Source organism: Ceratosolen solmsi, unplaced genomic scaffold, assembly GCF_000503995.2.
Source record: "Ceratosolen solmsi marchali unplaced genomic scaffold, CerSol_1.0 scaffold31, whole genome shotgun sequence".
Lineage (NCBI taxonomy): Eukaryota > Metazoa > Arthropoda > Insecta > Hymenoptera > Agaonidae > Ceratosolen > Ceratosolen solmsi.
In genome coordinates, this window is record NW_011948432.1 from 132,353 (window position 1) to 157,531 (window position 25,179).

The 25,179-nt window shown below is 25.6% G+C and overlaps 1 protein-coding gene across 1 annotated transcript in view; it reads right to left on the reverse strand.

Moving 5' to 3' along the window:
* Rbp6 (RNA-binding protein 6) overlaps positions 1-25,179 on the reverse strand; it is a 177,370-nt gene that overhangs the window by 9,238 nt on the left and 142,953 nt on the right. The window contains exons 6-7 of the mRNA XM_011502163.1: positions 20,656-20,688; positions 19,445-19,525 (exon numbers count right to left, since the gene is read on the reverse strand). Of these exons, the coding sequence (XP_011500465.1) occupies positions 19,445-19,525; positions 20,656-20,688 (114 nt within the window). The remainder of the gene's footprint in view (positions 1-19,444; positions 19,526-20,655; positions 20,689-25,179) is intronic.

Here is a 25,179-nt window from a genome sequence, read left to right on the forward strand (position 1 = left end):
CACACACAAAATATTACACACAATAAATAATTATTATTTAGTTATAATGCTAAACTACATGTTAAGTTTAAGGTCATAATATTCATGTTCTAATCTAATTATTTCACTAGCGCTACATTATAATATTTGAGTGGCTTAATCTGATTATGTTTATCATAAAATATAAAAAAAAATATTTTACTAATTCTATTGATTATTAACAAAATATACTTGTACACTAATTATTTTTCAGTACACACACATATATGAATATATATATATATATATATATATATATATATATATATATATATATATATATAATTATTTATTTAAATGTATTTTAAATGTATCAAGTACAGTTATATAGGATTAATTTATCAAAATTACAAACAGGATACTCATAAGAATAAAATATATTCTGTATATTATACATCGTAAAAATCTACATTATTAATATATGTACTATTCTACATAAGGAAAATAAACATAAAAATAATCTATTTTCTAAACGCCTCTATAAACTTAATAACCTCCCTAGGTTAATATTAATATAAAATATACATATTAATATTTAAAAACCTAGTGACGTTCGGCATATTACTATGACATCACCACTAGTGTGACGTTTTCTGACTACTGTTTATTTTATTATGTTGTAAAATAAAGATAATAAATATAATATAATGTGAGATAAATACATTATTAAAATAATTTAATTGATTACTTGAAATATTGAAATATACTTTATGGATTACGCTATTCATGTCATACTATACGTAACTCCTCTAAGTTAAACTGGTCGTGTACACTTTTATAAGAAATATTAAAAAACAAATAATAAATACATATATTTATAATTATATTATAAACTACGATTATATACTAATAACAAATTTGGAAATATATTATCGTAATAACAATGATAGCCATAATGAGATGTATAATTAGTGATTTCTACATAGAACTACAAAATCTCGTCTTTTCGCAGGACGATTTAGAGATATCAAGCAAGGAAATTTCAGACAATAGTTACTGCTAAAGTATATATAACGAGGTCTACAAATATATTGTACTTCGGCTTTAATATAAGGAAGCAAATTATGCAATTGTTCATAGGTACAGTATCTTAAATATGCTTTCAGTTAATATTGTAAAAATGCCAGTATTAAGAAATACGTACGTACATACAGACGCATATATACGCATAAAAAAACCCACATACGCACACACACGCGCACGCACACACACACACGCACACACACACACACGTATATATATTATATATATATATATATGCATATACATACAGGAATACTGTTTTTTACATATTAATTTTATTAAAAAACTAAATATGTTTATATACAAATTCAGTTTCCATTTCATATTTATCTCTTTATAGATATTTATTTTATTTTGTCTGTATAACATATTTTATTTTGTTATATATATATATATATATATCTCAATTTTATTTTAGATATAAGTTTAATATCTTATTAAATCGTCCCGCGGTTGTAATTCTAGATTCTATATATGTTTGAAAGGAGAAGCACAGTGTACACGATGTCGTTTCTAAGAGACAGTAGGCTTAGGAAGATGGTAGATTACTCGCCCCTCGATGAATATTCTTCTTTGTGATGTAGTCGTCACCATCTCTTTTGGTATAAGTTTTTCCAGTCATGTGCTTCATCATCGTTTTGATACTCAAGATGGACTTTATATTTTTGTTCGTTTCATTTAAGTTATTTATAAAAATGATAAAAATGAAATTGACCTAGAGTATTTTTAACAATTTTCAAGCATATGCTTAATTACACTAATAAAATAATTAGTTAGAAAATGTTTATGAAGTTCATGAAAGAAGACAATTTATTTAATCCTGAGAATGAATAACATAAAAACTAAGATAAGTTAATAAAGTAAGAACAGGTCTTTAAAAAATAAAGTTTCAAAGAGTTATTCAAACATTTCTAACTTTTAATAAGAAATGAGGAAAATAATATATGAGATCTTATAATTAATATAATTCGAATTAGTTTTAATAAAAATATGCTTGTTCAATATGATATTTATTATTTAGTATTTTAGATTATGAAAAAAATTGAAAAGATTATTTACTTTATATAAAATTTTATATTTGATTATAAAATATTTCAACTTTGCTATTTTTCTTTGAAGTAACATATGCAATCAATAGTTGAAATATTATTCTAATATCTAGATTGTATTTATGTTATAAATCGAATATATACATATATATTATTTCTAATACAATTAAATACGTATTATTCAATTAGTGTAATTTATATTTCAAAAACTAAAATTTAAAAAAGCAATAGTATGAAAAAAGTGCAAATAAAATAAATAGAATAAGGTTTTAAGTTCTTTAAATTTTGTATAGTAAAGAATATTAATGAATAGTACAAATTATATACAAATGTTTATTAAATGAAACATAATATTTTTCTTTGAAAAGAAAAATTTTAAATGAAAATGCACTTGCATATCTTATCAAATTTTTTAAAATTCTTTTAATAATTATTATTTATGCGTTTCTACTTATAAATAAACTTTTTTAACTGTAAGTGATAGAATAAAATATCAAGTCGAAAATATTCTAAATTTTTACTAGTTTGTATTTCATTATTATACTAGTAAAAAATTTATTTGAAATTTCTTACATAGTCAATAATTGTAAACAAATTTAATTTGGAAATAACAAATAATATACGCTTTTAATTTTACACAATGAAAATTTTTAAACATTGATTTAAAATATGCGTGTATAAATAATGGTATTTTAAGGAAAAATACTATTTACTATGAGCTAGGCAATCATTCAACATCAGTACAATATTAAAATGAGTACAGGTGACAGAAAATACAAATATTACCGATTTATCATTACATTGCATTACTTCCACAAACTAATCGAGTAAACTATCAAATTTTATATCATAATATTTTTAATATAAAATCAACAATGATTATTAATATAGTTTGTTTAAGATATTTTTTTTATATTAGAAAATAACATAAATGTCATCATTTGAGTAGTTTACATAAATTGTCTTTGAGATTTCGGCAAATATGAATACATGATTTAATGAGTTCAATCTTAGGGATTTTACGAGATTAAATATATTTATATTATAATTGGTAGGACGAGAAGTATGGCACAGAAAATTTGTATTTGCTTCGAAAAATCGAAGAATGGGAGGAAAGGTGGTTTCATGGTCCAGTCATCAATAGGATAATCCGTGTCGAAAGAAGAATAAAATGAAGGAATTATCAAGTGACTTGAAAAAGTATTCTTTTATTGTGCTCTTTTCATACCTCTTTCACCATTTCTCCTTCAATTGCTTTCTCTCTCTCTCTCTCTCTCTCTCTCTCTCTCTCTCTCTCTCTATCAATCTATCTATCTATCTATCTATCTATCTATCTATCTTTCTATTTATCCATCCATCTATCTATCTATCTATCTGCATATATCTCTATATATCTTTAAATCACACACACACGCGCGTGCACGTATGATTTTATATTTATAATAAAAAGTAAGTAAAAAGAAAAAGGATGTATTAAAGATTATATTAGTTTCAATAGACTAAAAAGCCATTATCTTTTACGTTCTGTACGGCTTTGTGAGTGATATAGAGTTCGCTTATTCGTATGATATTACTGAGCTATTGAATTGAAAATTCACGTGAGAATATTTTGAGGCATTGGAATAAGTTTCCGTATGCATTGTTCCGCGCCAAATGTCGTGTATAATCAGAGCAATGCTACGAAAGTACAAAGAGCAATGGAAAAGGAAGCAGACCATTGAACACCGAGCACGGTAACGTCAACTAAACAAATTACTCTGACAACCTGGCATCAATATTTACACACGCGCGCACGCACGCACACGCGCACGCTCACGCACAGTATTGCGATAATTACTTGAGAATGAATTTAAATATAAAATAAAGTAGTGAAAATAAATCAATATAACGAACATCGAGTAAATTTAATGAAGACTTGGTAAAATATTTATTTTTCAACCATGAGAGTATTTCATATAATATTATATAACGTATATCATAACTATTTAATCATATCTGAATAATATAATAATTATATAAAACATATATAATTACACTAATATTTGATGAGATCGATTATATATATTCTGTAAGAATTATTTAAAGGAAAACTATAAGTAATTTAACATTATGTATAAGTAATAATAAAATTAAGCAGTAATAGCAATGAAAAATCATATCTAGATAAGGATATTGAAGTAAGTGAATTGATAACGATAACATGATTATGATAAATCTATTGTTTGTAAATTTATTTTATAAATATATTTGATAGATATACAACATATAAATATATAACAAAAATTTAACAATTCATTAATTTGTTGAAATATGAAATTCTCTATTATTCAATATATTCATAGTAATAAGAAAAGAAAAGAAAATTAATTTGCCAATACTATTCATGCACGACAATTTTTATATAAGGATTATAACAATTTGATGCACTAGGAGTTGTATAAAACTGGATACATACTACAATTACTAGGGCTATAAAATTACCGATAAACAAGGGGAGTGACTATTGATATGCGAAATCTGGTGTGACAACGTAATATTTGAGGGTTGAGGCTTACCGGTACAACCCCCGTTAGGGCTCAGAGACACTCGGCCTACTCTTGGTCCCATTGCGCGGTACACGACCGCTCCTATCCCAACATAGATTATCAGTATTTCATGTAGTCTTACAAAATTTTTGACGATATTTTACACACCATACATAAATTTATTGTTTTTATTAATTTCTTAGAAGCTGGTGCGAGTTCATGAAACTCCTTCGAACAGCTCATAAAAAATTGTTTATTAGCAAGTTTATTTTAATTTAAAACATGGATTTAAGAGGAAACGATAAATAAAAATTTTTTTTTGACGATATCGCGTTCTATCTTCATTATTTATATCTAAGATTGAATTTCAGACATCAATACTGAATAAAAAAACTAACTATTTGATTTCACTATAATAATATTGTTTTTGCAGTTAAGTAGTGATTATTTTGAAATAATAAATTTCATATACATTTTTTATTAATAATATTAATAATATTGTATTTTAACTGCATGCAACTATTATTTAGAATGAAATCAAAAACATTTAAAAAAAATTGCATGCTTCTATAAAATTTATGTTATTAGTGACAAAATAATGTTTGCATAAATTGAAATTGAAATTGTAAAATAACTATCATGTCAAGCATTGATAACTGCCATTATCCAGTGATTGAATGGCGCGATCAATTATTATAAAATAAAGGAGATGAGTTTAATTCTTATTTTTTCTTTAACGATTTTAAGAATTAAAAATAAAATTTCTCGTTATAAGAATGTAATTCTTAGTTTTGGAGCATAGTATTCTTGGAGTATAATTTGCTCATATCTATTATACTTTAATATATTTGTATAATATATTATATAATTTATTATAATACAGAAAATAAAATTTATTTAACAATTCATGCATTAGTGAGTTGTAGGTAGCAGTAAAAATCTATGAGCATGGAGTTTTCAGTAAATGTTATTCATGTAAAAAATTTTCTTATATTGTACGTCAATATCTAATTACAATAATAAAACTTAGAATTTAGCTATGAAAGATGAACTGAAATCATACCATAAAATAATCGAATACATAATTGTGGGAAATTCGTATTGTGATTGGTAATAAAGTAGTGCAGAGAAAATGGACAGTGGACAAGAGGTTCTCTTTGTTATGTTATTCCTCTGCGCGATGCCTCGTGAAGATTACGTTGAACAAAGCAATATCATCGAGATAGCAAAAAATTCCATTTGGCATCGAGCCAACTATTCATATTAAATACGTAAAAGAAGTACTTAATACTCTACTGTTCATTACAATCTAGAGTATCCTAACAATGGTAATCTTTTGCTATTATCAACTTCCGTATGTTATTAGCTATCTAACAAATATATTTTCTAGAGGTTTTTATATGCAATGTAAAATCTATTAAAAATAAGTTGCAATAATTATTATAATATAATTACATGTCAATTATCTTGTTAATTATAAAATTACAATTTATTAATTTAAATACCTTGCTCATAGTAAAACAACAAAAATTTTCTATTTTCATTAGAAAATAAGCAAAAAAATGTTGAAATTAAATATATAATTAAAAATAAAAAGGTTAAATTTCTTGATGGCGCTATGCTTTTTTTAAAGAATCATTGTATTTTTTTGTTTTCTCTTGTGTGATATCTTTTATTTATTACATCCAGTTATTTATAATTCATAAAGTCGATAATATAACATATCAGCAATTTTTATGATATTGTGTTTTTATTAAGAACGTAAGTAGTATAATAATTAATATTATTATATATTTTGAAACTTCATTTTCATTATCCATTTTAACGTATAAGAAGGATTTACAGTGAGTGTCGGCGAAATACTCTTATAGACTCTCGCACTCTTATAGAATAACGTTTATCGTGATTTTTTGTCGTAGTCCTTTGAATTTAATTTCCTTAAAATTTTTTTACAATCTTGGCAGTCTCAACCAATTGTATCAATAAATTACTTCCTTATGCATAAAACCATGTAAAATAATTATTACAAAGAGAGTTAATTGCAGTGTTAAGAAATTTTCAGGTAAAGTATCTGCCTTGAAAATATAATCAAGGAACCATAGCAACGTAATGGAAAAAGTAAATTTCATTACCAATTGCTTATATCAATCGGTACAAGCCTGCCGAAGACATGATAATTACAATAATATCCGCACGCAATCACTGCGATATAACAACAATCTTATGAATAGTAACAATTCGACCATAGATCGATGGCATTAACTTCATGGTTAGTAAACTAAATATTCTTTCGTTCGTAAATTAATAATTTTAAAAAACATAAAATAATAAGTACTTACGTAAAATTAGTAACTTTAAATTTTTAAATATACACAAGAATTTTATTATTTTGATATGTGAAATATATTGAGAATATTTAAACAAATTTTTAAAATCATAGTAATAATTAATGCATAATATGAAGATAACGCGAGCGAACTATAGGTACGCATAAAAAATATTATAATATCATTAAGCATCGTATATAATAACAAATTGAAGCTCAAGAAGCTGTCTTCTCTTCATTTGAATTTTTAATACTTCTGATAGCCGGTTAGATTTTACCGCGCACCCTTCTCTCTCTCTCTCTCTCCATCTCTCTCTCTCTCTCTCTCTCTCTAAATTCTCCCTAAAAGTTTTACATTCCATCATTGAGTCTCGATTTTAAAAAAATTATCGAGAATTGTAATACTTATTTTAAACAAGTAAAAATTATCGTTTTTGGTTTTCGTTATTTACTCTTTTCTTTCAAGTGGCTTTTATTAAATTGTTATTTTTTAATCCGGACGGATGTGCCTCGTCCACTAATTATTTGCACAATATTCTAAACACATTTTTTCTTTTATTTATACACTGATACCTTCAGTAATGAATTTATTTTTCATTGCTTGTGAATTCAAAATGTATTATTCCTTAATTTTTCTTTAATCTAAAACTTAGAAAAGAAAACATTTCATTTGTTTTATCGTTACAGTTCCAATGCCATTAGTTTAAAAAAAAGCAGTTTATGAGATTCATCAACTTTTTCTCATGGAAGAAATAACGTCCATAATTAAAATAAAATTTTGATAAATTGTTTCGGGAATTAGATAATGTGTTATTGAGGAATACTCGATTTCAATTATTCTGAAACGAAAATATTTGTTATGAGGGGAGCTGTGGCGCATCTTTTGCCATTCTTTATTTTAAACCGTTCACTGACATTTCGGCATTCGCAATACATTATATTATTTAGTTAATATAATGTAAATTTGTTGAAAATCTTATTATTCTCTTTCATTGCTATGAGGAATAAATTGATTTAATTGTTATTATTCGTTAACCAGTTAGTATTTTCATTGATCAGCATTATCGGAACATCTACACTACTATTTATCGCTGGCTTATGAGTTATATGAAATTGTAAGTAAATGCGTAACAAATTATATTTAAGAAAAATATTTTATGCAGAGGCTATTGACAAGTTGTTAAGTATAGTAAAATATATTTTAAATTGATTGCTATAGCACTTCATTTATTTTTCATAAAAATTATGGTTTACGATGACCAGTATTTGGTAGAATTTTTTCAATCTCTACTCAATATTGATCCATAATATTGATTTCATATCTACGACTAAATTAAATGTATATATGATACCTATATAGAGATTGATGGTAAATCCTCCTAACAGACTGCAAACGGATTTGCAAACCAACGATGTTATAGTTAGAATTAAGTCGTCAAAATCTCTCGTATTACTATGTCTTTAAATCTAATACACAAAATTTCTATGAAAAGTGTGATAGTTAGTTTATAGAGATTACATATATAATGCTACTTTAATATATATTTTTTATGAACATATCTACGATAGAAGTTGCATGTACGTGAGAGATCAACGGACTAATAATATAATGCGAAAGATAATGAAATATCATGGAGCACGATGATGATGATGATCACTTATATGAAATAAAATATTTTTAGATGAATCAGATATTTTCTCATAGGTGTAAATAATATAATTTAAGATCAATTAAAAACTTCATACATTTTATAATTAAATTAAATATTATAAATCCATGTAATAATTTATGAACTTTTTAATATCTTTATTTTGCATTAATTCAAATTCGAACGAAAATAAAAGCATTTTTCTTCAATTTATTATTATTGATGCTATCTTGAAATTTTTCATAAACGATGTGATTATCCGAAAAAACCAATAAAATAATTCATACTTATATATAAAATGAAAGCTACGTTCAATTATAAATTAACAATTTCTTAGTTTAATAATGGTAACAGTTTTTTTATTATTTTTAATAATTTATGTGTAATTACAATTTTTATGACGTTTTCATAAAACATTTTCAAAATGCTAAATTTTATATTTAAGTTTACTATGAATATTTCGCGTATAAAAAATTTAATAGTTGAAGTTTATGATAGAATATTTCATTCCAGATTTTTATATATTTCCACGATTTTTTTCGCATAAAAAATAATGCTTAAATAAAATTATATTATTTACGTAAGTGTCCGTATTAATCTCCCTGTACATGAAAATTAACTACATTCTATTTAAAAGTTTACATCTAGAGATTATTTCTCGCAGAAGTTTAGTTCCCCGGCAAAATATTATTAAGTTGGCATTTATTATAATAGGTTATTTGTTTTTATAAAGATTGTATTTATAAAATATTTTTTTTAAATAAACTAATATTGTCTTATAAGTTCTGTCCTATGAGTTAAGAAAATATACACATTGATTCCAAATAATATATATTATTTATTATAAAATAATTTAACCGCACTATCAAAAACAATATATTCTGTATTTTAATTATTCGAATTCTCTAATATAATTTAGTTTAAGTCATAAATATTCTGTAAATTTTTGAATAATATTTCCAATATTTTGCTTTGATTTTTACTTCAATTTCATAAGGCGATGTATTGTATTATCAATGTGTATAAGTGTTTATAACATTAAAATCTTTTAAGAAATAACCCCGAATAACAAATTTGTTTGCCGAATGTAAAATGTATATAGTATTTTATTTTTTTTAAATATATGAATGAATAATTGCTCTGTTTATTTTCGCCAATGGAAAGTGAACAATGGTTGTATTCCGTATTATTTTTTGACAGAACTTAAATTACAGGATTATGTGAATGTCTTTTTTTTATCGTTCTTTTTCATTAATACCTTGAAATGCTAGATTCATATCATCTTAAAATTCATACAATAAATAGTTAATTAAATTCCGTGTATTTTTAAATTAAGATTCGTCAGTAAATGCATTAAGACATGTATGTAAGAAGCACCGTATAATTTCTTTTGAACGGCATAAGTAATTTCTATTTTAAAAAGCTTTTTCAAGTTAATTTTTCCATGCTCTTTTAACATTTTAAATTTATTATTATTTTGTTTAATTCTTAATATATAATACTTGAAATAGGTATGTCAGAATAGACATAAAATTTGCTTCATCATCCTCGTCTTTCCGATTTTGTTCTCTCAGCGTAACGAATTTTTTGACGTCTCGTTACTCGGTAAATTTGATGGTTTACCTAATGGAAGGAAGGTAGAGGCAGGCGACGTTTCGCTTGACGAAGGACCACAGAGTTAGCCAGCCATGCGTCTGTGAACATTTTTTTAACTTCCGGTCAGGGTATCTTTATCGATGAAATTCAATGATTTTAAATTTCTGATCTATTTTTGAATGTCAATACAAAGTACCCATGTTAAACTAAAAAAAAAATATGACTAATAAACAAAGTTCATAGTGATTGAAAAATAATAAAATTAAATTTCATGTTAATATGACAATGGCTTTTAGTATTTTCAATAAACTTAAATAATTTAAATACGTAGTACAATTTTTCTTTTTCGTCAATTTTTCTTTACTTATTAAATAGATTTTTTTATATAAATTTCCATATTATTCAACGTTACCTTACAAATCATTGGATTCAATATTCCCATCATGAGCTAATTTTGAAATACGTTATATTATTTCCGCTTTGTAAGTTTAACATAATCACAACATAAAATTAACAAATAGTAAAATTTTTATATTCTATTCAATAATTAGGTACAAGGAGATAAGGAATTCTTTCGCAACCTGATATATCTGAATAGTAAAAAATGACAAAAATTTATAAATTTAGTTAATAGTATTATGAAATAGAAATATTAATTATCACTTGAATTATTTTACAAACTTAGACTTACAGAAAGTTAAATAAAATTATAAGTTTCATATTCTTATATTTAATTCTTATATATGTGTATTATCAATATTCATTCGCATTCTTTTATTTTTACAGATTTTAGTATTTTTTTTATTAGTCGTAATTGCTATATAATTTTCTTATATAATTAAATTATATAAGTTATAATACATGTGTTCATTTTCAAACATTATTATTTATTATTAACTATTATATATACGCGCATGTAAACTCCTTTTGAGATTGATGCTTTGAAATTGCTTGTTTCTCCAAATTCAGGGGTTGAAGATACACACACACACACACGCGCACACGCACACACACGCACACATGCTAATATTTAATTATTATATTATTTAAAACCTCGAATAATAAGATATTTATTTTTATATTCTATTATAATATATTCGTTCAGTAAAAGACAGAGAAATAAATAGTCTGACGAATATAAAGTAATGGGTATCGAATTGGTAAAATAATGGTAAAATCTGTATGTTACAACAATGCAATAACCGTTTCAGTGTAACCTATTAAACGTGTATTCAGCGATTACACCTATCAGTTCAATTTTGGTTATTTTGAATAAAATCCTTAGAATCCCGCGGGTTAAGCTTTAATAAATAAAACATCGGCACTTTCAACATATAGTCCTACGTACTGTCTATGTATTTATATTTACAATACTCTATAAGATTTTCGCAGTTGTGTAATTAACTCAAATATGTTAGAGCGAATGTAAGTTAAAGAAAAAGAGCTTGGAAAATCAATATTAAATATTTCATTGGAATGATTTATTATTTAATTAATAATTCGTTTTAAATGACTCGTAATTAAATGGCGGTTAGAGGGGAAAATCTACGCAATGATGCATGAAGAACCGAACTCAACCGAAGCAAACAAATATTAAGCGAGAAACAATACAATGCAATGCAGGCCGTTTGTAATAAAAATAAACAAATATCACGGCGAAAAAGACAATGAACTGACGCCAATTAATCCGACTAGTATTTCGATGCTTCGTCGACTACAATTTTGCCTACGTTGGTAAAAATGAATACAAAATAAAAAAAAACGAGATAGTACGAAGAGTGGGGCTCGTATAAAATAGAACTAAAACGATGAACAAATGAATGATGAAACGGCCTCCAGCCCATTTTGCCTACCAATATATGTCCAGTAGCGATGTTCAGCGTTGAAGCGTCTGCAATCGATGTTTGCAATACTGTTCTTTATTTAAAAAACAAGGTCATATTCTGAAAAGCTTTGAATGAAGAATAGCTTTACAGTTTAATTGAATATTATAAGTATTAATATTTTTATAATAAGAATGTACAATTATCAAGGGATATAATAATAACGTTTAATTTTGTATTATTTGTCTTATAGCGAAATAAAAAACAGATTACTTTTATTTCGACATATTCTCAAATTATTTTTATTATAAGGCGTATTTTATGAGATTTATTTAATCAATGGATTAAATAGCTTTATAAATATTTTTAAATATTAAATTTAAATTTAAATAAATATTTTAAAAGATGATAGAAGAATGATTCATGTTCCTTTTGTTTTGTTAAATAAATTTAAATAAAATTTTCTTCTTCCTAATTTTTTTTTTGCTATATAATTGTTGTATAAATGCTATATAATATAAAAAAAATATATCTACATTAATACAATCTATATTACATATGTATATACAAATTTCTGACGAATATTTCAAAACAAATTTAAAATGTTTCTTTAAGGATAAGGAATGCGACTCTTAGTTTTGGAATGAAATTTCAATGAAATTTCAATGAAATTTCAATTTAAACCAAATTATCTCTTTATTTTATATCCATCAATTTTATAATTTTTTGTCGTAAAAATTTTTCTATTTATGAAAATTACTGCAATATGTAAAAATGAAAAAAAAAAAACTTAATCATTAATATCATAAGCACATGTATATGAAAATATGGATTTTTTGAAATTGTTTAAGATGAGTTTCGGTGATTAGGAAATTATAAAATATTTATCTCCAATTGAATTGATTGTATTAAACATAAAACATTTTTTTTAACATTAACAAGTTTTCATGAACCAATATTGTTGTTGTTTTCATGCGTTGTTTTGAATTTAATAAATAAATTTTAAATTTTTAGGAAAACTTATTAATTTACTTGGAAGTCTCAGATGAAAAGAGTGTCAAAACAGATTGCAAAAGTATATAAATTCGATATTATTCCCACAAAAGTTTACATCATAAAATGCGATATTAAAACAAATCATGAATGCATTCTACTAATATCGAAATCATATTCCTTAGGCATTACAAACTGCGCTTCTATAATCATTTAAACGCGCAACGTCCTCCCATTTAATAGCACAGCAATCTTCCCATCTCATCGAGTGAGCAATCGCTTCTCGCTCTATTCTATATCCTTTCGTCGCTCCAGTTGCTTTCTCACCCACACTCACCCGTCAATTATTCACCTAGTAAATGGTAACAGACGATTTATCGCTGATGCTGCTCAAGGCGGCGCCAACGGCGGTGGCATTGGCGCCCAACGGTCATCACGTTACTGTAATTACTGTAAAATATGGTCTTCCGACGTCGTATTCGCAAGTTCGATCTCTGATATTGAATTTAATTGATTTCTAATGTAGCCGTACTCGATCACGTAAAGTAGTAAGAATGTGCTTCGGCTGCTCTAACTCTCTCTCTCTCTCTCTCTCTCTCTCTCTCTGTCTTATTTATGTCTTTTCATTTAGTGCATTGGGCTTGGAAATGAACTCAACCGCTTGACGAATTTTTTTATTATATAGACTTCGATTGTGTTATTTTTTTTATTATATAGACTTCGATTGTGGAATAAAACAAAATAGTTTGAAACATTGAAAATGTTTATTCAATTATAAAATTTAATTGATTTGGTAATCCATTTTTTTCTTTGATGATAACTGGAAAAATTACATTTTTTTATAAAATACATTTTTATAAATTTCCTTACATTTATTATTCTTATTTGAAAAGTATAATATAATGTCTGTTTAAAATGCTGGAGTATGATAAGGTAAACAGAGCTATTATACAATGAGCAATATTAATTGAATAATAATAAATTAATTTTTTTCTTTATATAACTTTTTGTTTAGTCTTTATGTTTAAATATATAATTGAGTTACGATATTTTACATCAACTTTTTTATTTGCTATTCTATTATAAATAATTAATAATTAGCAATACAAGGAAATAAGCATTTTCATTTTTTTATGAATATTTAAAATATAGCTGTACCAGACGACCGAATAGCTTTGATATTATTATAAAATGCATGATTGGTTTAGTAGTTGTAAAAAAATTTATATAAATGCATATATATACCATAGAAATATTTTTATGGTATTCAATATAGAAATAAATGTTACTTTGTACAATAATTCATTCTGGTTTCTTTATCTAATCAAAAATGACTTTTTATTTTGAAAAAGTTACTTTCAATTGGTTCAGTAATACTTCATATTTTATGAATATTTTATACATTATGGACTAAATAATATATAGTTATATTTTTATAGATAAGTTTTATGCCCGGACTTGCTCTCAATAATTGTAACATTTCAATTCTTTAATTATATAATTTTGATGTTTGTTAAGTGATGTTCCTTGCATGGTATATATATTTTACTAGCTTTATTGAATAGTTGTGGTGTATTGAATTAATTTATATTAAGAAGTAATAGTCAGTAGTATCAAGGCACTTGGAATGTAGCATTAATTCCCCAAAGAGCGTATAACCCTGAACCAATTTTTTATTCGTACACCCAGAAATGATCTTTATAGAAAATATGATATTAATACATTAAGGAAGTTTCAACATGATAATAATTAAAATATTAATAGTAGAAATCTATTTTCTAAATAAAGACATTTAAGACGATGTAAGAAACTATTCAATTTATTTATTTAAACAATTGAATAAAAAAAAAATCTTTATGCTATACAAGGGAAGGAAAAGCGCGCTAATGTTAGAGAAAGTGCGATCTCGCAATGTTCAATGTTCGCCATTATATTATACGTTATTACGACCGTATAAAAATATACATCCAGGCTCATTCTTGTAGATGCTTTTTTTGTTTATTGTGAGTCTAACTTCTCGCCAAATAAATCAAAGCTTATATAATAGTTTCGGAAAAGATATTTTCAAATAAAATGGCAAATGCGGCAAACAAATTATCAAATATAATTTAAACACTGTGGTATTCTAAATCGTATAACCACGGCTCCAGCACAATGTTTTTCGGATTTGGTCAAACTGCACTCGACAATAGGAATTACAAAGAATATGGTTTTTTTAAGGCCTCAATAATAGTATATTACATAGTTTACTCAAGTATTGTTATAATTAATGGGAAAATGTATGTAGTTTCATTGTTGGAAATATTTACTACTGGTAGAGTTTCATTAAAAATCGCAGCCATGCCTCGTGAACTGTTTTTCTCACCTTTTGAAGATTGATCAGATGGTGTAATAATGTAAGAAATGAAAGCTATATTTGGAAGACGCTCTGATTACATAAAAGATATTATGTGAAAATCAGCTCAAATTGAAAAAACAAATTAGTAGTATTAAGAAAATATTATGAAATGATTATCGTTATGATAGGAGGATAGGACACAATATTACGCTTCTTAATAGGAAAAAAAGTTCACGTTCGTATTATTCATAGATACGCTTACTTTCTACGAATTTCAATATTTATTAATTGATAATTATTTTTATGTAATTTGTCTTAGACGAATTTAAAACAAACATATTCCAAAATATAATTTATTAAATAAATTTACTAGCTCTTAAATCACAGTTTAGATGAATTATATTAGTGTTTTTAAAGTTGAAGTAAGTAAAAATTTGATAGAGTAATAAGATAAATTATTGTAAATGTGATTTTTAATTCAATTTTTAAAATCTTACCAATGTTTGTTTATTACATAATAATAATCGCAATATAAATAGTTTAGCAATGTCCAAAATTTGATTATATATGGTATTTGTAAATTACATTATTAATCTTTTTCAATTCAGACACGGAAAATAAATTGAATTTGAGTTTTTAGACGAGATACATTTTAATAAAAGAGATTTATGTGACCATTTTTAAATTAATATAAAATTATTATAAAATTTTATTGGAAAATTTAAATTTAAATGAACGGTTTTTAAATTATAGAGCCTTTATTGTTTTATTTTATATAGATTTAAATCAAGTTAGTCAAAAGCTATTTACATTGATTTATTCTTGATACTTTAGCAAGTATTACGCAAATGTGAAATTTGAAAAAAGAGAAGATAGGAAATGAAAGCTACAGATGTCTTCATTTAGTACAGTACAAAATATACGTTTCTTTCTTCTCGTCTCTTTTTTCGGTAAAATTATGCTGTGTGGGTACTGGAAAATGTACGTTTTGGAGCATTTATACAGGAAAAATAGAGAATACCAACGTCCGAAAAACATTATGCATTATTTATAAACCCTTTTCTCGCCCTGCAGTCAATTGCATGTACTTATCACATTCTTAAAATAAAAAGCGAATGAATTGATGCTTTGCACGATGAGGAATCTCTTTTACCTTCACTTACTATATACGGAAATTAAACAACAGTATATGCGTATTGACATATATATATATATATATATATTATGAGATCGCAGTTTCATCTAACAATTTTGTCTTTTATTTTTATGACTGTACGTGTACGTATATGCATTGTATTGATGTATGCTGTCCACGTACCTTGTAATTAAATCATATTTTTTCCCTATAACAATTCATTTTCTCCAGTTTTTTTCTATTTTGAATTATCCCCCCTGCCGCTGACCCCTTCAATCGTTTCTTAGTTTGTAACTTTTCCAAATTACGGTGCTTCCTATGTTATATTTCATTGTCTACACCCGTTTTCAATTTGGTCTGTCGCCATTATTTTTTTAAAAATGCGCAATTTCAAAGTTCTATTCATGTTATACAATTGTAAATGTGTGCATTAAGGAATCGTTGTTGGTAAAATAGCCGAATAAAAAAATTTAACGGGGCAGAAATAAATGTTCAAAGAGAGACATCATAATAAAAGTTGCATAGTTGTAATTATTCGAATAAATAAATGGGGAAACCAATGTAATAAAAAAAAAAAAAAAAAAAGAAAGAAGAAACAACAAATAGAAGCGAAAGCAGAACTAGGTAAATTCGTGTTAAAAGAGGTGCCAACTATCGTCAAGCTAAATTGGTAAAGCGGCTCAGAAATTATTACTCCCTCGACGTTGCAATGTACATTTGTTATTTGTCTTTGTGAAACGAGAGTAGACATTAATGAAGATCTTTTTGCGGTTTCGGTGAATATTAAAAACGAGAAAGAAATTGCAATCGACAGAGAGCATGCGTTTAGTAAGTATGTATTTAGAATAATTGGTAGCAGTTATATATATTGCTTTAATTGTCTTTCCAACTATATGTTCTAACAGTTATGTGAAACGTTAGTTTTTGAAAACTCACATAAATCATAATTTAATTAATTTAAATAATTGTCTATCTGTTTGTACAAAAATTATTAATACATTCATGTATCATATATGTGTATCATAATTATTTTATGTAATCTCTCGAAGAAAAAAATTGCGGATAAGCATAGTGGAATATTTTAATAAATAATTTATGTATTTTACAGGTGATATCTCCTAATATTATTAACGGTACATTGAATATTTTAACGAACATATGTGTACAACAGAAGCTGATGTTTGTTTATAGAAATATTCATCGTGCAGATTCAACGACTGAGAATTCTCTTTTTCACATTTCGACCACGAGTGCTGAATCTACGAATATATGGATATGCCGAGCTTTTGAACTAAAACGTAATTATCCTCCAAGAATGAATGTTAAACCGCAACTGCTTCATCAAACTGCTCGTTGGCTCTCATTCAAAAAACATTTTAAATTAAACTTTAAATACATAGTATATGTGCATATAAGCAGGAAACCGTTCGGCTCGGTAAAGTTGCTATCAATCCGATATATGTATCTATGTTTATATTTTTAAATCCATATCTATTTCCTGATGTATAGTGAACCTACTATTACGTGTAATATAAAATATGAAATACCTTATATAAATGTAGAAAAGTAAATTGTACAATGCAATATATGATTGTAATCAATTTAAATATGCTTAAAAGTACTTTTGACCAGTTGTGTTAAAAAAATTTATTTATAAATGTCTAAATAGAGACGTCTTTACAACTGGTAAAATAGTCCGTCAATAATATAAGAATGATTAGTACTTTGGTATTAGAATTAATTCCATTCTTAATTTTAAATTCAATTAGGAATTACGTAAACGAATTTTATCTAAATCTTTTAATGCAAATTCAATGACACCGACTTACACTTTTATATTCAGAACTTGGGTATAAATTTCACATTATTCAATCATTTATCTTTTACACATGAGCAATGAAATTTTTTCTATTATATTTTTTTACTTTATATTATATTAATTTCAAGATAGAAGTGTTTTGAATTTGTATTAACTCTGATTGTAAACTTTGCTTTGAATAGATTAATTAGTAATAATTTTGTACAATTTCTGACTGTCATAACACATATCAGAAACAAAAGCTCTGACCTCAAATGGCATTATATTATTCTATATTTAAGATTACTCAAATTTGTCTGGATATATATCCGTCGTTTTTCATTATCATTCATAAAAAGTAATGCAATAAATCTATAATATCTTTCTCTCTTACGTACTTTTTTTTACACACATCCTTGCTCTTCCCATCTATTTCTTATACTGCTTCTCTATTTCTCCTTCATGTTCTTCCTATATTTTCCAAATATGGAATCTTTATATATGTGAATTTATCATCGGTATACATATTCGCATTCATATCAGCATATTGATAATAATGATAAAATACTGTCGGTTTTTGCTAATTATGTTTTTTATCTATTTATCATTGAAAATGACCACCCTATGCACACATACATTTATATACACATCCATTAATATATAATATTACTAGAAATGTAAGTATTGAATTTCGTATTTTCGACACCTCAAATATAGAAACAAATCTTTTTATAGCTTAATTAGGGCATAGAGACGAACATTGCTGCGTTTAATTTATAAGAATGCATGCGTGCATACTGGATGAATGTAAACGGATCCTTTGTTCATGGCTCTTACGTTTTGGACTATATGTTATTATCACTAATAGTAGCAAGATATGGTAACAGGCTAGAATAGCTTGCTCCCATTATTCTTATCAATTCAATTGTTATAATTGTCATACTAGAATTAGTTCACAGAGGCATGGCGTTGTAAAAGTCCAAATTGGGATGGTAAAAGAGTGCAGTAGGGGTTGTATGATTGGGATTGTGGGCGGCAGTAGCCACGGCGGCTGGTGCCTGTATGTGGTTTAAATTCAGGTTGAGAGGGGCGTGAGTAACATGATGAGCATTGGCTATCGTAGTATTGTGTTGATTCAGATGGTTAAGCTGGTTAAGGCTAAGGTGGTTACCTGTTGGATAGGGTAGTCCAAAGCTGGGGTAGCCGGAGTAACCACGGCCTGCCGCATAAGCCGCGTATGCTGCTGGGAAACCTGTGAACATGGCGCAATTTTCTGCATTACAATAAGTATCAAGATCTTTGAACAATATTCGTCATGGCCATATATGGAGATAAATGTATGCTTGAGTGTGATTGAGTATGATATTTATTTCATATTTCACGCAATGTTCCTTCCTTTCTATAAAATGGAGTGTTTACATCTGTCTACAATTTTCCAATCAATTCCATTTTGAATTATAAAATATTCATTTGAAAATAATTTATTACAATTCAATGAATAATAAAAAATATAATGTTTGGAAAAATATTTTTAAAGGATTATATTCAGAATTACATTTGAAACTACGAAAATAGATTTTGATTTTACATATATAAATTTTATTATAATTTTTATTTTATTCTCATTAAATTATATTACAAGGTATAATATGACCACTATAAAATTGCATATATTTTACTTTTATTCAACTATTCTTGCGTAATTATTTATTTTTATAATTAAATATGTGTAATTTAATACTCATTGGCTGCGATTTCATTATATAGATAATGATGCTCTTCATATTTTTATTTTTATTTAAATTTATTATATATTAATTATTAGCTGAATTTCTATGCTAATTAATTTATTAAATTTCTATTTAATGATTTATTTAAACATTAAAATATAATCGATTTGGTGATGTTGAGAAAGAATTTTAAAAATCTTAAATAGTTAATATCATGACGAAAATTAGTGTTCACGATTCCTAATATTAAATTGCAAATTATCATAAGTCCTTAACTACGGCATAATATATATTATATACAAATATATATATATATATATATATATATATATATATATATATATATATATATATTAAAATATTGCCAACTCAATGTAACAACTACAGCGCGATAATTGAAAAAATATACAAATATTTCATGTGTAATTGTAAATATTTATTTGATTAATAATTAATTATTTATGAAAACATAGTATTGAAAAAGTTTCTCTTTAATTTTTATAAGGTATCCGTATGCAAAGATCAAGTAATAGTTAACAAAATCCATTATTTGATTTGTATTTAATGACTATGTATTAATTTATGTAATTTTTTATTTGTAGTATATTGTAAAAGGAAATTATGAAAGCACAAAAACATTTATTTTACTTACCATCTGGTAGAGCTCCCAGGGACCACATAAAATCTATAATAGAACAGAATAAAAATTGATTAATATTAACAAATATAGAATTAATTCAATGTTTGAATGCTCAATAATATTTTTATTTGATTTGAATGATTTTTTTTTATTTTAATGATCCAGATATTATATATACCAATATTCCATAGAATTTTTAATAAATTTACCAAATTTTTATTATTCTAGGAATATATTGTTTTTTTTACAAATTTTGTAAAAGTTTGTAAACATTTAATTTATATAAAACAAAGCATGTAAATAACTTGTTTGGATTCATCATTAAAAAAATAATTTATTTCAATATAAATGAAAATACCATAAAAAAGATATAAGAGGAATATAAAAGCGACTAGTTTATAAAAATGTGATATTGACAAATTGTAAAAGAAATAAAGGAAAACAGTGAATATAGATAGAAAGATAGATCGACAGACAGAAATAGAAAAATAAACAAAGAAAAAGCATCCATGAAATTTCATAATTTGACACTAATTTAAAGACCACACAACTAAAATTTTTACTATATCGCTCCACTAGCGTATTGACTAATTTCTGTATAAATAGGTAACTAAATAACTACACGCGACTGATTATATAAAAAATATATTGAAATCTACGTGAAAAGAAACCTTCCTATATGTCTATATGGTTATTATAATCTTAAAGGTATATTAGTTAATTATAAAATTATCGGTTAGGTATAATTTTCTATGCTTTCTAATACAGCTTCTTAGATATTAACTATAATTGGCAAAATTTCTTATTATATAGATTTAAGTATCGTTCTATTCATACAGTCTATTTCAGTTTTTTTCAGTCACATATAAATTATATGTGTCTATATATTATATATATTATTAATAATTGAAAGATTTTTAATGGTTTATTTATCGTGCCTTGTAACCGAAAAAAAAAATTAATTTTATATGAAAGTAATTGCGATCTATTGATAAAGCGATTTTTAAAATATTAGTAATTTTTCTTTTATTTAAAAGTTTTTATTTAATTTTATAAAAGAATTTCTATTTTTGTATTATGAATAGTAATCGTTGTAAATGTCTAATGCAATTACTAATGTAAATAATTTAAATTATATAATTATATGAAAAACGATGGAATCGATTAATTTCATAATAGACAAGTTAATGAAAATATGAATAGCTGAATAAAGTATTTAATTACAATATTAGTTTTAAATGCGCGTCTTTACCTCTTATGTGTGTTTGTGATTTTCAATAAGTTTGAAATAAGTTTGAAAACTTTTTTTATTTTATTATCGTTGAAAAAGAGAAAAAAACTTGTTTAAAAATTTCTTTTGCTCAAGGTGAAAAAATAATTCATATAGAAATTATTTATAGATCACCGTAAAAATCTATTTGTACTTTCATATAACATTAATATTTAATAATTAAAAATATTGAATTTTATTACGAAAATTTGCCAATTTTACTACGACATATACATTATTCGTTATATATTGGCGATACAATATTGATATAAATAAACACCGACCACAATCTACACTACTAGCTCATTAACTATTCTATGATATCGGCACACCACTCGCGCGGTGTGCATACGTACATTTTACGAGTATTGAGCATTTATATATTTCTATAATCAATGAGATACACTGATACATATTAATAGTATTAGTGATTCCGTACCTAAAGTTTCTACCGGGCTGGTTTTCAATTACGTCAAGCACACAACGTCTGTTTTTGGTTTTCTTAATCCATTATCTGCACATGAATTCGAAAAAGGCGAATGGAACTGGCAAGAAATAAGACGATAGACTTCAATTTTATTGGTTTTTTATCGAATAATTTTTATTTTCCTTCATTTAGCTTTATTTCAGTGCAAGTTGAAATCGTTGTGTTATCATCGATTGCGTGCATATTATATTATTTATAAATAGACAGATTATTATTACTTTCAAGTTATACAGATCCAGTTAATTCATGCGTATATTTAAGCATTATTTGCACAGTTAAATTAAATAACAATCCGCACGTCGATATTCAAATAATATACTTAAAATGAAGATAATATACAATAATCATAATAAGCAAACGCGTTCAAGTTTTACGACAATTTACAGTATTATTTTTCTATAAAGGATTATACAATCTTATACACGCATTACCGATATCTTTATATATATCCCATATTATAAGTCTTTTTGCGTTCCATCGGATTTTTCAAAAACTATATCGCTTGTTGCTTAGGCTTCCCATAAAGAGACTCCCATCTTGGAGACAATCTGTGTAATGGGTAAGCCAAAGCAATCCTTCAAATTCGCATTAGTTTGCCTTATACAGGTAATATTTTGTTGACGAGATGGAAATTTGCGCGCGCCTGTGAACTTATATGGAATAGAAAAGCATTGAGTCAGTACATAAGTACTGATACTTATGACAGATAAATTCATTCGAATGTTTTTTTCATATTTACCACATCAAATACATAGATTATTATTACGTGGTTAATGTTAACGTTATAATAAAAAAAATATTCCTTTTAATTATGAAACTTTTAGGATTACCATTTATTAACGAGAAAATTGCGTTAGGTAAATCTCAACAGTATATTTTATATATATATATATATTATATATTAATATTATATATTATATATTGTATATTATATTATATATTATATATTATAAATTATATATAAATTATATATAAATTATAAATATTTAATATATAATATATACGATATATATATATATATATATATACTCTTGACATTTTATCATTTTATAAATCAAACAAAAAATTGCCAAAATACAGTGCGTATGTTTTGAATGAATTTTGTTCAAATAAAATTTATTATTTAAGTTCAATGTAATATTAAAAGATTATAAAATATAAATTTATTTTATCCGATACATCAGCACACTTGTTGAAAAGTAAATTTCCAACATCAACTTAGCAGTTATAATTTAAATATTTATAAAGGTTAGCTTTTAAAATAAAATATTAATAAGTAAATAAAAAATATGGATTATAAAAATGATTAACTTAAGAAGTTTTGTGTCAAACATAATTTTCTATTTTATAAAGAGCAATTAGAAAACCATACTATTGTTTTTCCCTCAATTCGAATGAAAATTTCTCTTATTGTGTACATAACTATATGGTACACGAAAGTTTGTTTTTATTTTTATACAACTGTTAAACTTCAGAACCGGTTGCAACAATATGAAATGTACAACAGGATTTACATAAACATTGATCAACGGGCGAGCGCATATTCCACAATTTTAATTATCTTTCAGCTGACGCGCGTTTCAAATCAAAATCCGGCCCAAGGTAAAAAGCTTGTAAATATTATACAGAGTTAAACAACGATAAAACCTCATAGTTAAATTCTACTTACGAAACTGACAGTGTTGCGCCTCTCGGGCAAAGTATGTACTTTTCTAGGACACACGTCTCACGCATTAATATTAAGATATAGTGCTATATAGCGTAGAAATATTAAATACTATGATAAGTAATAAAGTGGATAGGTATAATAGGTATAAATAAGGTATATGTATAGATATATGTATTTCATTTAGTCCATACGTTTGAAAGGTTTAATAATAGTAATAATAATGGGTATAAAGACGATGATGTCGATGGCGATAATAATGATAATATGAAATTAATTGTAATAATTATAAATAATAAGTAGTAAGTAATAAATAATAATAATAACAACAACAACAATAGTAATGATAATACATTTATAACTATTTAACGTAGATATTTTTAATAGGCATGTATGTGTAATATATACATATATATATATGTGTGTGTATATATGTATATATCTATCTATCTATATATATATATATATATATATATATATATATATATATATATATAGATAGAAAGTAGCCTTTTATTTGTACATTCTCTTTGGAAGAGTCCTTACATAACAACCATCGCACGTATAAAAGAAAGTAATACCAATTTTTTTGGACTAATGCTGGATTTATTCAGACAAATGCATTGAGGAGAAAATGAAGGTAAAACTGACTATTATTAAAAATTAGAAATCTCGCCCAATTATTTTTATTTTAAGTTCATTATTTAATTAAAGAAATCAAGATTCTCAAGAAGATTTTAGTAAGGCTTAGTTCATAAAGTTTACCGATTTACTGTCCTTACGACTTCTCGAGCATTATTTACTTCACAAACAAGCACTTTTCAAAATCACTTAGTCGACAACTGAGTTGATCAAGAAAATACCGGAGAGGAAATAATAGATCCTAGAAGTTGATGAAGCCGAGCGAGAAGCAGTTTTCTTACGTTTAACAACAGTATTTACTTTCTTTTTGTTCGATGCTTACGAAGAAAAGAGAAGATTGATTGATCTTGCAAGAGGTGCAATTGTTGAATACACTCACTTTTGCTAATTCTGTGACGTGTTGCTTGGGTCATTATTCTGCTATTCTTCATGGTTAATATGGGCGCTTCTTCCAATTGAGAAATACCAAAA